We start from the raw sequence: 14,969 nt of genomic DNA, 5'->3' as shown, positions 1-14,969 counted from the left end.
AAACATTTACAAACGTGAGGGGTGTACTCACTTTTGTGAGATACTGTGTGTGTGTGTTTGTGTATATAATATAATAATAGATATATATTTTTTTTTATTATTTTTTTTTCCCCACTAAAGTGAAGTTACCCTTTAACGCGCTTTTAAAACCAGAAATGGGGAAAAAAAATGGCTGAAGACGTTCAGTTTGAACACTTTCCTTAGGTTTGTCCAGAGGGTTGCATGTGAAGAGGTAGCTGTTTATTTAAGCTGTACTTTCTGTATCCACAGAACTATTGCACTGCCAAAACCTTGTACATATCTGACTCAGACAAGAGAAAGCACTTCATGTTATCAGTGAAAATGTTTTATGGGAATAGTGATGACATTGGCGTATTCCTAAGCAAACGGATCAAGGTCATCTCCAAGCCATCTAAAAAGAAGCAGTCACTGAAAAATGCAGACCGTAAGTATATGTTCACATTTTTCTAATCAGATTTATCAAGTATGTAAGTCAGGCAAGCAGCAGGGTGTGAAATGAATCTGAAAATTTGATATCCTTTGTATTTCTGCAGTCTGTTGCTGAGGAGAGCTATACTTTTTTCATTTTTTAATTATCCAATTGTTTTTGGGTAATTGAGACAACGTTTTCACATGATACAACTTTTGATGATGCTTACCAGGGTGGCTATAAATCAGTGATTTTTTTTTTTTTTTTTTTTAAATTAGATTTTTTTTTTAAATCGGATTTATTTGATTTAAATTTGTTTTTTTTAATTTTTTTTTTATCAAATTTACTTTAATAAAATGCTTTTGGAGTAAAAATCTATCTAAAGATGGTTTTCTATTTAATTTTATTTTCTATTTAGTTTATTCAGCATGAAATGGAGTGTAGTTATGTAGCATGAGGCTGTATATTCTGCAATATTTTCATTTTTGGTAACCTTTTTAGTGCACCTTTCTGCTTGGGAACTTTATTTTTCTCTAGATTTTGGCAAGGTATTTAGCATGAGAGAATGCTAATGGCCTTCCTTTGCACGTTTTTTTTCCTTTGCACTGTTCCTGTTTCCTTTGTGTCAGAGCACATGTCATTGGTGGCTTTTCAAGTTTTTGGGAACATTAATTGGAGGTTATATAAGCAATAAAGTCTGTAAGAATTTGGGGTGAGAGCGGAGAACGTGGTCATGAATTCTAGCTTAGCTGTATCTCTTTAAAATGACCTTGTCATTCAAAAATGAAACGCGGATCACAGTTGTGTTGGATATATGGCCCCTACCAGCCCTGAAATCGCTACTGTGTTGTAGCAGGCAGGAGAAACCACAGTGTGTGTGTCCCGCGCGTGTTAGAAGTGTCAGATAGCAGGGGCTGGATTCCTTATGGTGACCTGTGATGAATGGAGTTTTACCTACTGCATTTAGCCTAACAGGATTTGGGGTGGACAAACATTCTTCTGAAAAAGATACAAATGAGCATCTAAAAAATTGTTCCCATGCTTGGTCGGAATTGCATACAGATATTGCATTTAAACCCCTTTCACACTGGTGCACTTTTCAGGCGTTTTAGCGCTAAAAATAGCACCTGTAAAGCACCTGAAAAGTGCCTCTCATGCCTGCCCAATGTGAAAGCCCGAGAGCTGGGGCAGTGCGCTTGCAGGACTGGAAAAAGTCCTGCTAGCAGCAGCATCTTTGGGGCGGTGCAGGAGCAGCATACACACCACTCCCAAAACGCCCTGCCCATTGAATTGAATGGGCAATGCTGCCAAAGCTTCTGCAAAGCGCTTCGGCAGAGCCGCAACACAGGCGCTTTTAATCCTTGCTTTGCCGAAGCGCCTGAAAAGTGTTTCGGCAGAGCCGCAACACAGGCACTTTTTTCGATAAGCACCACAATAACAGCAGTAAAGCGTCGCTAAAAGTAGTGACGCTTTACCGCTAACGCCGGTGTTCTGCCGAGAAAGTTCCGCTCGGCGGATAAGGACCCCCCTCTACTGTGCAGGCGGATCCAGCGGAAATAGCCGAAGGAGAATAGCTGAAAATCGGCTGTACACGGCGCCTGTAAGAGGGCCCCTCGCGGCCTCGCTTCGCTCGCCGCGCTTCGGGCACGGCCTCGCTTCGCTCGGCTCTTTTGATTCCCCCTCTAGGTCCACTTGGATGGTGGGGAAGGAACCTGGACCTAGGGCGCAGGCGCCGTGTACAGCTAATTGAAAAGTTTGAGCTTCGGCTATCTCCGGCGGCTGACAGTAGTTCGTACTGCGCAGGCGCTGCGCCGTACAGGGGGGAACTTATCCGCCGAGGGAACTTTCTCGGCAAGACACCGGAATCGCCCCAGTGTGAAAGCACCCTTAAAGAGATAGTAAACCCTGTTTTAAAAAAAAAAAAAAAAAGTATGTCAAAGACACAATGAGCTAGTATGCATCGCACACCGCTGAGCCGGCTGACTTTTCCTGAAATTTCTTCCTGGTTCGCGCGCTTCAGCACTGAGAGTGGCTGGAGCCGCGTTGTCACGCCCGTGCATGTGTGCGGGAGTCGGCGTTTACTGCAGAGCTCAGAAGGGACACGTTTAGGAGATATTTTCATTACCTATAAGGTAAGCCTTATAGCAGGGGTAGGCAACCTCGGCCCTCCAGCTGTGGTGAAGCTACAAGTCCCATGAGACCTTGCAAGACCCTGACCATCACAGGCATGACTCCTAGAGGCATGATGGGATTTGTAGTTGCTCCACAGCTGGAGGGCCGATGTTGCTTACCCCTGCCTTATAGGTGTACTTAATGTAAGCAGATGACCTTTACTTCCTCTATAAATTTGCAATAGCTTTGAATACAACCAATGGTTCACCCAGCATTTTAGGCGGTGAAACCGCTAAGGCCCCTTACACACATGCAAGACCGTTCATTTCATCAGTTCAGTCACGTTTTTCAAAGAAAAAACAGATGACGTTTTCACCCGTTTTTTCATCAGCTGCTCATCAGTTTTTGTTTTTTTTTTTTTTTTTTTCTTTTTACATCCACTACCAATGCAAAAATAGATTGTCAGTTTACATCTGTTTTTCTTCAGATCTGTTTTTTTATTGGAAGATAAATAGAGCTTTGATTCATTTCAAAAAATGAATGTTGACGGACGCGGATGTAAACTAAATCCTCATCCTTTTACATCCATTTCTCCATACAGATGCATTGATGTCAGTTTTTCATCCGTCGGATGAAAAACGGCCAAAATGTGTGAAAGGGGCCTCACTGCGCTCTTCCTCAGTGGAAATGGTCACGTGACATCAGCCATCCGCAGTAAAATAGATTTGTTCAGCATCCCAGTTCAGAATATTCTGCATGTTGTGTATACTATTTGGTACTATCATACCACTCACTGGATGTTTTGCTAACCTGGGTATTGTCTCTGTTTCAGTATGTATTGCATCAGGGACAAAAGTGGCACTATTTAACCGTCTGCGCTCACAGACTGTGAGTACGAGGTATTTGCACGTAGAAGGTGGAAACTTTCATGCAAGTTCGCAGCAGTGGGGCGCGTTTTACATCCATCTCTGTAAGTCAGTTGTTAAGTATGATTGTACTCAGGGGGGTGACCAGCACTAACTTTTCTAAAGGGGTACATACTTTAGTAATGTTGAGAAGCCATGGAGCATACCTTTTGTGAGTAGACCAAGTGTGTTTTTTCAATGGATGGTAACACTGGGGGTGGGTGTGTTGGCCTTCATTTTCATTTGGAGCTTTTTACAGATTCTGAGAAAGGTATCTGAACAGCTTTATCCCGTAGGAGCATTGTTTCCAATGTGCTTTGGTGTTGTCTTGCTTTTCTCAACCAAAGGTTATAAAAAAAACCCTAAACTCTACAGTCAGTTGCTTCACAGACCTTCTGGCACATTACAGTAGACAACTGTAGTGTGCAGCATTTTATACTGTTTCATGGAAACCTTTTTTTATTTGGACATACACTTTGATTTTTGTTCGATTGTGGAAGAATCAGTTATTTACAGCTACCCGGAGCTATGATTGAGGGGTTTCTCCTTACTTGACTGCACCAGTGACAACTTTTTCACCAGACAGGAAGTGAGAACTCTCCAACAACAAATCAGACAGAAATAAAAATGCTTTTTTTTTTTTTTTTTTTTAATTGCAGTCTGTGTCCCCTTTTGCAGATTTCCCTCATTTCCTGTCTTGTAAAATGGTCCTTGCCGTAAGTGAGAGGAAAATACCTTTAATGGCTCCATGGATAGCAGTAAAACCCAGCAGTTCTAATCCTTCCCCCCACTCTATCCTAAGAAAATGTTTTTTTAGTTCTTTGAGAAAATACATTTCCATAGGACCTGACTTCCTCACTGATGCTCTTCAGGAAAGCGGGGTGCTTGAAATCCTGCTCTAATGTACATTTTATTTTCAGTTCAAGCTTTAAATAAGATTACCTTTTGGGAGCATGTTACACCTATATATAGGGTGTGACATGTAACCTGCTCCAGCAGTCCCCCTTCACCCTCGTTATCCTCTGACAGCGGGCAGGGGTTCTTCTCCCTGCACAACTATCAGAATTTAAAAATAGCTCGGCTGTGCAAAGCTCTGCACACGCAGCCATGTAATTTATTCACAGCAATCTGTGAATGAATGGACTACAAGTACTGTCTGCCATCGTGGCAGATGGCTTGTAGTTCTCAATGAACTGTGAGGGTGCTGGTGAGTGCTCTTGTAGTTAATTGCTCTTTGTACTCTTCAGTAACTGTCCACATGGGAGATATGGGCAGACAGCTAAACTTGGAGTCTTCAGGAGCCTGATATTGCACCCATGATCTACTGATCACTGGTGCAATGCTTTCCAGGCAAGCTTTTTTTTTTTTTTTTTTTTTTTTTCAAAATATGAACTCCGCCTCTAAATCAACAGTTTTAGATTTTGAATCAGACTGCAGTATGTCATGTTCTTGTGCCCCAGTGGTGGCAGTCCTGTTTTAGGCTGAGCCAACATTCAGCCTATTGGTTTCCTAGGAATTGGTGACTTAAGTGAATGTTTAAGTTGTATAAATGCAAATAAAATGGTTTAACATGTAAAATGGTAATCTATATCCTTATGTGTGATCAATATAGATTAATAACCTTTCACTAACAGCACCCTCTCATTTGCATCTCTTGCTGTTATGATTCCTCTAGTGGACGATGAAGAGTCAGAAGGAGAGGAGTTCACTGTGCGGGATGGTTACATTCATTATGGACAGACAGTGAAACTTGTTTGTTCAGTTACTGGCATGGCACTCCCAAGGCTGGTGAGTTATTTATAATTCTTTTAAGCATAAGAATGTTTATTTCCTTTTATTGGACTGGGAAGGCGTGAAGGGATTAACATTTTTTACTGCTCCATTGCTCATCCAAGCGTAACAGATAATGAAGCTAGTAGCATACAGAACACAAGTGCAATAAGATGGCCTTCAGTGCTCAGAATTCAGTAGTAGTTCTCAGTGCAAGGCTTTCGTAGTGGTAAACTTTATTTAAAAGTAGCCCAGAGTTTCGCCTTCTGATGTTGAAAACTCACTAATTTTAAGCACAGATAACACTTTGGGGTTAATTTACTAAAACCCGAGAGTGCAAAATCTGGTGCAGTTCTTCATAGAGACCAGTCAGCTTCTAAGCTTTTTTTTTTTTTTTTTATTATTTATTTTTATATCAAAGCTTAAAGTGGTTGTAAAGGCAGAAGATTTTTTTCTTAATGTATTCAATGCATTAACCTCCCTGGCAGTCTGATTATGTCAGTATTTTTGAATGTCAAAGTTGTACATTGTTTTGCATGGAAATTTAGTTGTTTTAAATTGTAGGCCTGTAATTCTTAGGAACAACTCAATTAAATCTGTCCAAACAAATGGATACAATTGTACTATCTGATCCTGTAAACTACTTTCTATCAAAACAAATAAAAACTATTTAAAAAAAAAAAAACGCAGTACCAACTACTGTCCACACAAGAGTCTAGTAGACATCCCGGGTATGATAAAGTTTGAAACATGAAATCATAAATTATAAATAATTATTAAAAATAATATAATAATAATTTTATATCACTAATGTAATAAAAAAAAAACACTGAAATTTGTCCAAACGAATCACTATTGCTCAATTCTGCAAGTGATTCTAATTCACTGTCGCTGTTTTCTAGTCTAAAATGGCTTTTGACCTCAAAATTTGCATTTCACTCTTATGTTTACCAGTAAACGGAGCATATATAGTGAAATACTGTATTTTCAAACCCATCAGACTGTTTTAATGTTGAATTATAAAAGCAGTGGTGTTCTGTCAGATCAGCAAACCTCTGAGATCAGCATCAAGTCAACATCAAAACAGTGTCGCGTATTTCTAAATACTGTATTTTAGTATTTAAGCTCAGTTTGTTACAAATAACAGTGAAATGCAAAACTCCGGTGGGTGCAATAAGATGTCTGCTTGTCGCCTTCTCACTGTATCTGTACTGTGGACGAGTGCGAGGTGTAGCAAGATGGCGGCGATGAAACGTCACTTCCAGGCTATGACAGGTCGCCTAATCTGATGGAACACCGGCATCGGGGATTGCAGGGACAAGGTAAGTAACACTACAGTGTAATCCCGAGTGGCGCATTGGGTTACCGCTTTTGGTACTGAAAATTAACCCCAAGCCACCCTCAGGATTACCGCCGGGAAGGTTAAGATGAAAACCTTCTGTGTGCAGCAGCCCCCCTAATATTTACCTGAGCCCCATCTCAATCCAGCGTTGTTGCATGAGAGACTCCGCTCTCCAGGGCTCTCCCTCCTCATTGGCTGAGACAGCAGCGAAGCACCATTGGCTCCTGCTGCTGTCAGTCGGTGAGTCAATGAGGAGAGAGAGGGGGCCGGGGTGCGGCTAAGTGTGTGAGTGGACACAGAGCTGCAGTTTGGCTCAGGCGCCCCCATAGCAGGCTGCTTGCTATGGGGGCACTCAACAGGAGGGAGGGGCCAGGAGCACCGAAGAGGGACCTGAGAAGAGGAGGATCTGAGTTTCTCTGTGCAAAACCACTACACAGAGCAGGTAAGTATGACATGATTGTTATATTTAAAAAAAAAAAAAAGACTTTAAAATTTAAAAGAGAAGAATGGGTTTTTTTTATTTTTTTTTATTCATACTTACCTAGGTGGATGCAGCATCGGTCCCCCGGCACCTCTTAACACTGAAGAACAAGCGATCGAACACCGCCGTTCGCTTGGTTCTCGCAGCTCTCTGCTCTGTTCCCTCCTCACTGGAGCGTTGGGCAGTGGAGGAGGCGGGGGCAGCCGACTCAGGCTCTCAGCAGTTCGCTGGTGCTGGTCCAGGGATCTGGGTGGATCCCGACTCTCTAGTCATGACGCCCAAGCCTGGACTGACTCTGTGATGTCGGCAGAGAGCGGACTTCAGCCCACTCTCTGCTGAAAATGGGTCACAGGGGTGCAAAACGAACTGCACTCCTGTGATCCACAGAAGTACAGCCAAACAAGCTTTGGCTGTACTTCTCTTTTTAATATCACTTTAAGTTGACAAAGCTAATTGGCTACCATGCACAGCTGCACTGGATTTTGCACTCCCTAATTTTAGTAAATCCATTATTTATTTATTTCAGGTACTTATATAGCGCCGTCAATTTACGCAGCGCTTTACATATACATTGTACATTCACATCAGTCCCTACCCTCAAGGAGCTTACAATCTAAGGTCCCTAACTCGCATTCATACATACTAGGGACAATTTAGACAGGATCCAATTAACCTACCAGCATGTCTTTGGAGTATCTTGATAATACTGACAATTTAAATCAACTTGACAATTTGGAAATCAAAGCTGTGACTTTTACTCTAAGCTTTATCTGATGGGAAAAACAAATTTGCAAATCAGATCTCTGAATGGTTTAGACTGTAAGTTCTTTGTGTTCATTTTCAGATCATCAGGAAGGTGGATAAACAGACCGCATTGTTAGATGCAGATGATCCAGTTTCCCAGCTCCATAAATGTGCATTCTACCTGAAGGATACAGAGAGAATGTACTTGTGCCTTTCTCAGGAACGAATAATCCAGTTTCAAGTGAGTGTTATTCATACTGATATTTTTCTGACTTTGGCGTACCACAAGGATGTTTGGGTGGGCGTTACTTTATTTAGTTTCATTTTGATTGTCTAATACTAATTATACATGATATGATCATTCAATAGAGCAAATATTAAAAAAAAAAAAAAAAAAAAAATAGTATTTTATAGAAATCGGTTGCACTTAATCAGTAATTCAAACCACAATCTCATTTTTATAGAAACGTAATCTGTCGATCTTGGCAGAAAAGGATCAAATTTAACCAAATCTGCATTTTCTTGGTTGTTTTAAGCAATCCCTTTTAAACAATGAAGTCTACGATTCGTCAATTTTTGTTACATGTATGGCCTCTGTGAGTTTTCAAACCAGTATACTGGCTGCTAAACTATTTTATTTTTTTAAGGTCATTCAATAGTCTTATACCGTTGAAGCCATCAGTCAATGAAGAATGTTTAAAGTTTAAGTGATATTTTTTATTGGCTAACATAAGTCATTAAAAATGCAAGCTTCCAGGACCACCTTTATACAATTTTTGAGGAAGGTCCGCATGTTGCCCATGTGAAGTTTTCTACCATTTAGCACCTAATATCACCCTTCTTACTGACAATTTGCGGGAGAGGCATGGTATCAAATGATTTAAGACCTGTTTATAACCAGTCCATCTCCACAGCCCAAATAGGCAGCCAGTGGGTATCCCATTTCCATTGCAGTAGCATTCTCTATGAAATGTAATAAAGCTTGAACCAAATTAAAGCATAATTGAAACTACATCTAAAAGCTCTTTTGGCAATCTAAACAAGTACCAATTAAGTTGTTATATGCACAAACCTCAAAGAAACAAATTCTTTATGCCCTCTGAGTGAGACAAAACCTTCATTCCTTTTGTCCATTGAGGAACACAGGAAGTCTAATACTGTCGCCTACAGGAGGACATTGACAAACTAGGAGAGCCCAGGATAGCCCCTCCTACTCCTAACGAGCCTTACTTATTGCTACTTGGAGGATGGACACCTTCTCTTTCCTGAAAAAAGTCTAACCCTTTTTTTGCTAGTTATTTTTTCTTTTCAATCAAGATTGCTGCTACATTGCTGCTGCACAGAATATGCAGCTATTCAGGCCAGCCTTTTCTCAGCTTGACTTTGGAGTACTATATCTGGAGCTTGTTGTGGACACAGACTTTACAGGGCACTGAGTTCTGCATTTTGTTTCTTTTCAGACCTAAGTGTACTGATAAAAGTTAGCTGCAGAGCACTTTTCAGGTCCAGAGCTGTGACAGTCTCTCTCTTTGGTTATTTGGACTGCGCACCCTAAACTCTGACGACATTGAGTGTTCCAAGAGCTTTATATTCTTTTTCAAGCATTCAACATTGAGGAAGTACTTTCCCGCTGGTGCAGCGCCCTGCAAGAGCCACGTGGAACTCCAATCCTTGGTCAATTCCTACTGCTTCTTGGTCATCTTCACTCACCTAACCCTACACCTGCACTCAGCTGTGGGAATATCTGAAACCTTGCCTCATACCCTGAGCTATATTTCCTTCTGCCTTGCAGTGCAACATGTCTTACTGTAGAGGTGGGGGAGGGTAGTTCTACTGTACTGGATGCCTCTGTCCCACACCCCGCAAACGAATCATGAGATTCCTGACACTGTCGGCTTGGAATTTTGCCATTTTCTAGAGTCTATACCATCATCAGAGTTTGCCCTAGCTCTGTCGGGCATGCCCATTTTCTGCATTCTATCCAGGGAATATTTCACTGCAGTCATGCAGGACTTTATGAGCCAGATAGAACTAATGATTGCTGATTCTGTGGTTCTGGCAGCAACCCAGCTTAACTAAGCATTTGCTATTCCAGTGGAGGAGGCACTCTCATTATTGGGGACCCCACTAACAAACAGCTGGAGGCCCTTTCTAGAGCTGTTATCCCTGGCAGGTCCTGAATTGCAACTTTTCCTGACCATGACCATAGTTTTTCAGACTCTGATTAGTCTAAGGTTATAAGAAGAGATTTAATCAATATTGCACATGACCACCTCGTTGTAGAGAGTTAAAAACTCATGCCTGTAGCCTTGAGCTCTAGTGTAGATGGATTGTTGTAGGTTTTCTGCCTCATCTCCCATAGAAATCTCCTATCATTCAGCATGTGGACTCTGGCTTAAGTGTTGGGCTGTAAAGCCCACATGCTCTGTTTGCTCTGTATCACCTTCAATCAATAATGCCTCTTCCGGGCTGCCTTAGATGGCCTTAATAAGGATAACACCATCAGCAAGAGTATTATTCTTCCTCCGCAAAAGAATACTAGAGCTCACTCTGGGGCGACCCATCCTTCAATGGAGATCAAGAAAAGTCCTTTTCTTTATTTCACAACAAACTTCAAGTCTGGGTGGAGTAAGTGGTAGGATCTGTTAGCCTTTGTGGACACTTAAATAGCTTGCATCCTTTTGGTTTATAGGGACTACAAGGTAGCCCGTAGGTCCCCCCTCCCTGGTTCATTACTTCCAACCTGCCTGTGCCAGCCAGCCACTCCTGCACCCTCCACAGTTTGGTGCTTTAATGAGTGCAGGAGGGGCAGAGCACAGAGCGGTGACTGACAATCGCCATTCTGTGCTTAGAGCGGACCCAAGAACTGAGCGATCAGCGATCTTTAATCTCTCCTTTCTCGGTATAGAGCCGGCAGCCAACAGCTGCAGCATCAGATCGATGCTTCAACAATCTAGGTGAGTATGTTTTGATTCCTGCACTTTTTTTTTTTTTTTTTTTTAAAGCGGTTCTAAAGGCAGGACTTTTTTAACCACTTGAGGACCGCCTCACGCCGATGTACGTCGGCAAGGCGGCACAGGCAGGCAGAATCACGTACATACACGTGATCTGCCTCCCGAGGGCATCAACCCCCCCCATTCCTTTGCTGCTGTATGCTAAACAGCAGCAAAGGAAATCATGTCATCTCTCCTCGGCTCGGTATTTTCCGTTCCGGCGCCGAGGAGAGAAGACATCAATGTGAGTGCACAAACACTACACCTCACAGTAGAACATGCCAGGCACACAAAACACCCCCGACCCCCCCCCCCCCCCAATCACTCCTCTCCCCCCCCGTCACACTGACACCAAGCAGTTTTTTTTTGTTTCTGATTACTGCATGGTGTCAGTTTGTGACAGTTACTGTGGTAGGGAAGTTATTGTTAGCCCCCTTTAGGTCTAGGATACCCCCCTAACCCCCCCTAATAAAGTTTTAACCCCTTGATCACCCCCTGTCGCCTGTGTCGCTAAGCGATCATTTTTCTGATCGCTGTATTAGTGTCGCTGGTGACGCTAGTTAGGGAGGTAAATATTTAGGTTCGCCGTCAGCGTTTTATAGCGTCAGGGACCCCCATATACTATCTAATAAATGTTTTAACCCCTTGATTGCCCCCTAGTTAACCCTTTCACCACTGATCACCGTATAACCGTTACGGGTGACACTGGTTAGTTTATTTTTTATAGTGTCAGGGCACCCGTCGTTTATTACCGAATAAAGGTTTAGCCCCCTGATCGCCCGGCGTAATGCTTCGCCCCAGGCAGCGTCAGATTAGCGCCAGTGCCGCTAACTCCCACGCACGCAGCATATGCCTCCCTTAGTGGTATAGTATCTGAACGGATCAATATCTGATCAGATCTATACTAGCGTCCCCAGCAGTTTAAGGTTCCCAAAAACGCAGTGTTAGCGGGATCAGCCCAGATACCTGCTAGCACCTGCGTTTTGCTCCTCCGCCCGGCCCAGCCCACCCAAGTGCAGTATCGATCGATCACTGTCACTTACAAAACACTAAACACATAACTGCAGCGTTCGCAGAGTCAGGCCTGATCCCTGCGATCGCTAACAGTTTTTTTGGTAGCGGTTTGTTGAACTGACAAGCACCAGCCCCAAGCAGCATCAGGTTAGCACCAGTACCGCTAACACCCACGCACACAGCATACGCCTCCCTTAGTGGTATAGTATCTGAACGGATCAATATCTGATCCGATCAGATCTATACTAGCATCCCCAGCAGTTTAGGGTTCCCAAAAACGCAGTGTTAGCGGGATCAGCCCAGATACCTGCTAGCACCTACGTTTTGCCCCTCCGCCCGGCCCAGCCCACCTAAGTGCAGTATCGATCGATCACTGTCACTTACAAAACACTAAACACATAACTGCAGCGTTCGCAGAGTCAGGCCTGATCCCTGCAATCGCTAACAGTTTTTTTGGTAGCGTTTTGGTGAACTGGCAAGCACCAGCGGCCTAGTACACCCCGGTCTTAGTCAAACCAGCACTGCAGTAACACTTGGTGACGTGGCGAGTCCCATAAATGCAGTTCAAGCTGGTGAGGTGGCAAGCACAAGTAGTGTCCCGCTGCCACCAAGAAGACAAACACAGGCCCGTCGTGCCCATAATGCCCTTCCTGCTGCATTCGCCAATCCTAATTGGGAACCCACCACTTCTGCAGCGCCCGTACTTCCCCCCCATTCACATCCCCAACCAAATGCAGTCGGCTGCATGAGAGGCATTTTCTTTATGTCCTCCCGAGTACCCCTACCAAACGAACCCCCCCCAAAAAAGATGCGTCTGCAGCAAGCGCGGGTATAGGCGTGACACCCGCTATTATTGTCCCTCCTGTCCTGGTAATCCTGGTCTTTGCATTGGTGAATGTTTTGAACGCTACCATGCACTAGTTGAGTATTAGCATAGGGTACAGCATTGCATAGACTAGACGCACTTTCACAGGGTCTCCCAAGATTCCATCGCATTTTGAGAGACCCGAACCTGGAACCGGTTACAGTTATAAAAGTTAGTTACAAAAAAAGTGTAAAATATATATATATATATATATATATATATATATATATATATATATATATATATATATATATATATATATATATATATATATATATATATATTAAAAAAAAATAGTTGTCGTTTTATTGTTCTCTCGCTCTATTCTCTCTCTATTGTTCTGCTCTTTTTTATTGTATTCTGCAATGTTTTATTGTTATTATGTTTTATCATGTTTGCTTTTCAGGTATGCAATTTTTTATACTTTACCGTTTACTGTGTTTTATTGTTAACCATTTTTTTGTCTTCAGGTACGCCATTCACGACTTTGAGTGGTTATACCAGAATGATGCCTGCAGGTTTAGGTATCATCTTGGTATCATTCTTTTCAGCCAGCGGTCGGCTATCATGTAAAAGCAATCCTAGTGGCTAATTAGCCTCTAGACTTCTTTTACAAGCAGTGGGAGGGAATGCCCCCCCACCGTCTTCCGTGTTTTTCTCTGGCTCTCCTGTCTCAACAGGGAACCTGAGAATACAGCTGGTGATTCAGCCAGCTGACCATAGAGCTGATCAGAGACCAGAGTGGCTCCAAACATCTCTATGGCCTTAGAAACCGGAAGCTACGGGCATTTCATGACTTAGATTTCGCCGGATGTAAACAGCGCCATTGGGAAAGCATTTTATCACACCGATCTTGGTGTGGTCAGATGCTTTGAGGGCAGAGGAGAGATCTAGGGTCTAATAGACCCCAATTTTTTCAAAAAAGAGTACCTGTCACTACCTATTGCTATCACGGGGGTTTTTACATTCCCTGAGATAACAATAAAAATGATTAAAAAAAAAATGAAAGGAACAGTTTAAAAATAAGATAAAAAAGCAAAAAAAAAAAAAAGAAAAAGCACCCCTGTCCCCCCCTGCTCTCGCGCAAGACGAACGCAAGCATCGGTCTGGCGTCAAATGTAAACAGCAATTGCACCATGCATGTGAGGTGTCACCGCGAAGGTCAGATCGAGGGCATTAATTTTAGCAGTAGACCTCCTCTGTAAATCTAAAGTGGTAACCTGTAAAGGCATTTAAAGGCTTTTAAAAATGTATTTAGTTTGTCGCCACTGCACGTTTGTGCGCAATTTTAAAGCATGTCATGTTTGGTATCCATGTACTCGGCCTAAGATCATCTTTTTTATTTCATCAAACATTTGGGCAATATAGTGTGTTTTAGTGCATTAAAATTTTAAAAAGTGTTTTTTCCCCAAAAAATGCGTTTGAAAAATCACTGCGCAAATACTGTGTGAAAAAAAAAAAAAAAAATGAAACACCCACCATTTTAATCTGTAGGGCATTTGCTTTAAAAAAAATATATAATGTTTGGAGTTTCAAAGTAATTTTCTTGCAAAAAAAATAATTTTTTCATGTAAAAAAAAAGTGTCAGAAAGGGCTTTGTCTTCAAGTGGTTAGAAGAGTGGGTGATGTGTGACATAAGCTTCTAAATGTTGTGCATAAAATGCCAGGACAGTTCAAAACCCCCCCCCCAAATGACCCCATTTTGGAAAGTAGATACCCCAAGCTATTTGCTGAGGCATGTCGAGTCCATGGAATATTTTATATTGTGACACAAGTTGCGGGAAAGAGACAATTTTTTTTTTTTTTTGCACAAAGTTGTCACTAAATGATATATTGCTCAAACATGCCATGGGAATATGTGAAATTGCACCCCAAAATACATTCTGTTGCTTCTCCTGAGTATGGGGATACCACATGTGTGGGACTTTTTGGGAGCCTAGCCGCGTACGGGACCCCGAAAACCAAGCACCGCCTTCAGGCTTTCTAAAGGCGTAAATTTTTGATTTCACTCTTCACTGCCTATCACAGTTTCGGAGGCCATGGAATGCCCAGGTGGCACAAAACCCCCCAAATGACCCTATTTTGGAAAGTAGACACCCCAAGATATTTGCTGAGAGGTATAGTGAGTATTTTGCAGACCTCAATTTTTGTCACAAAGTTTTGAAAAAAGAAAAAAAAATGTTTTTCTTGTCTTTCTTCATTTTCAAAAACAAATGAGAGCTGCAAAATACTCACCATGCCTCTCAGCAAATAGCTTGGGGTGTCTACTTTCCAAAATGGGGTCATTTGGGGGGGTTTTGTGCCACCTGGGCA

At 42.3% G+C, this 14,969-nt stretch overlaps 1 protein-coding gene across 2 annotated transcripts in view; it reads left to right on the top strand.

The window, feature by feature from the left end:
• RBPJ (recombination signal binding protein for immunoglobulin kappa J region) overlaps nucleotides 1-14,969 on the top strand; it is a 165,918-nt gene that overhangs the window by 133,408 nt on the left and 17,541 nt on the right. For both annotated transcript variants that reach the window (XM_073609116.1, XM_073609125.1), the window contains exons 5-8: nucleotides 271-445; nucleotides 3,375-3,512; nucleotides 5,123-5,235; nucleotides 7,885-8,025. In XM_073609116.1, coding sequence (XP_073465217.1) covers nucleotides 271-445; nucleotides 3,375-3,512; nucleotides 5,123-5,235; nucleotides 7,885-8,025 — 567 coding nt within the window. The remainder of the gene's footprint in view (nucleotides 1-270; nucleotides 446-3,374; nucleotides 3,513-5,122; nucleotides 5,236-7,884; nucleotides 8,026-14,969) is intronic.

Source organism: Aquarana catesbeiana, linkage group LG01 (assembly GCF_042186555.1).
Source record: "Aquarana catesbeiana isolate 2022-GZ linkage group LG01, ASM4218655v1, whole genome shotgun sequence".
Taxonomy (NCBI): Eukaryota; Metazoa; Chordata; class Amphibia; order Anura; family Ranidae; genus Aquarana; species Aquarana catesbeiana.
Note: the sequence above shows the minus strand (reverse complement) of the source record. Positions and strands in the feature narration are given on the sequence as shown.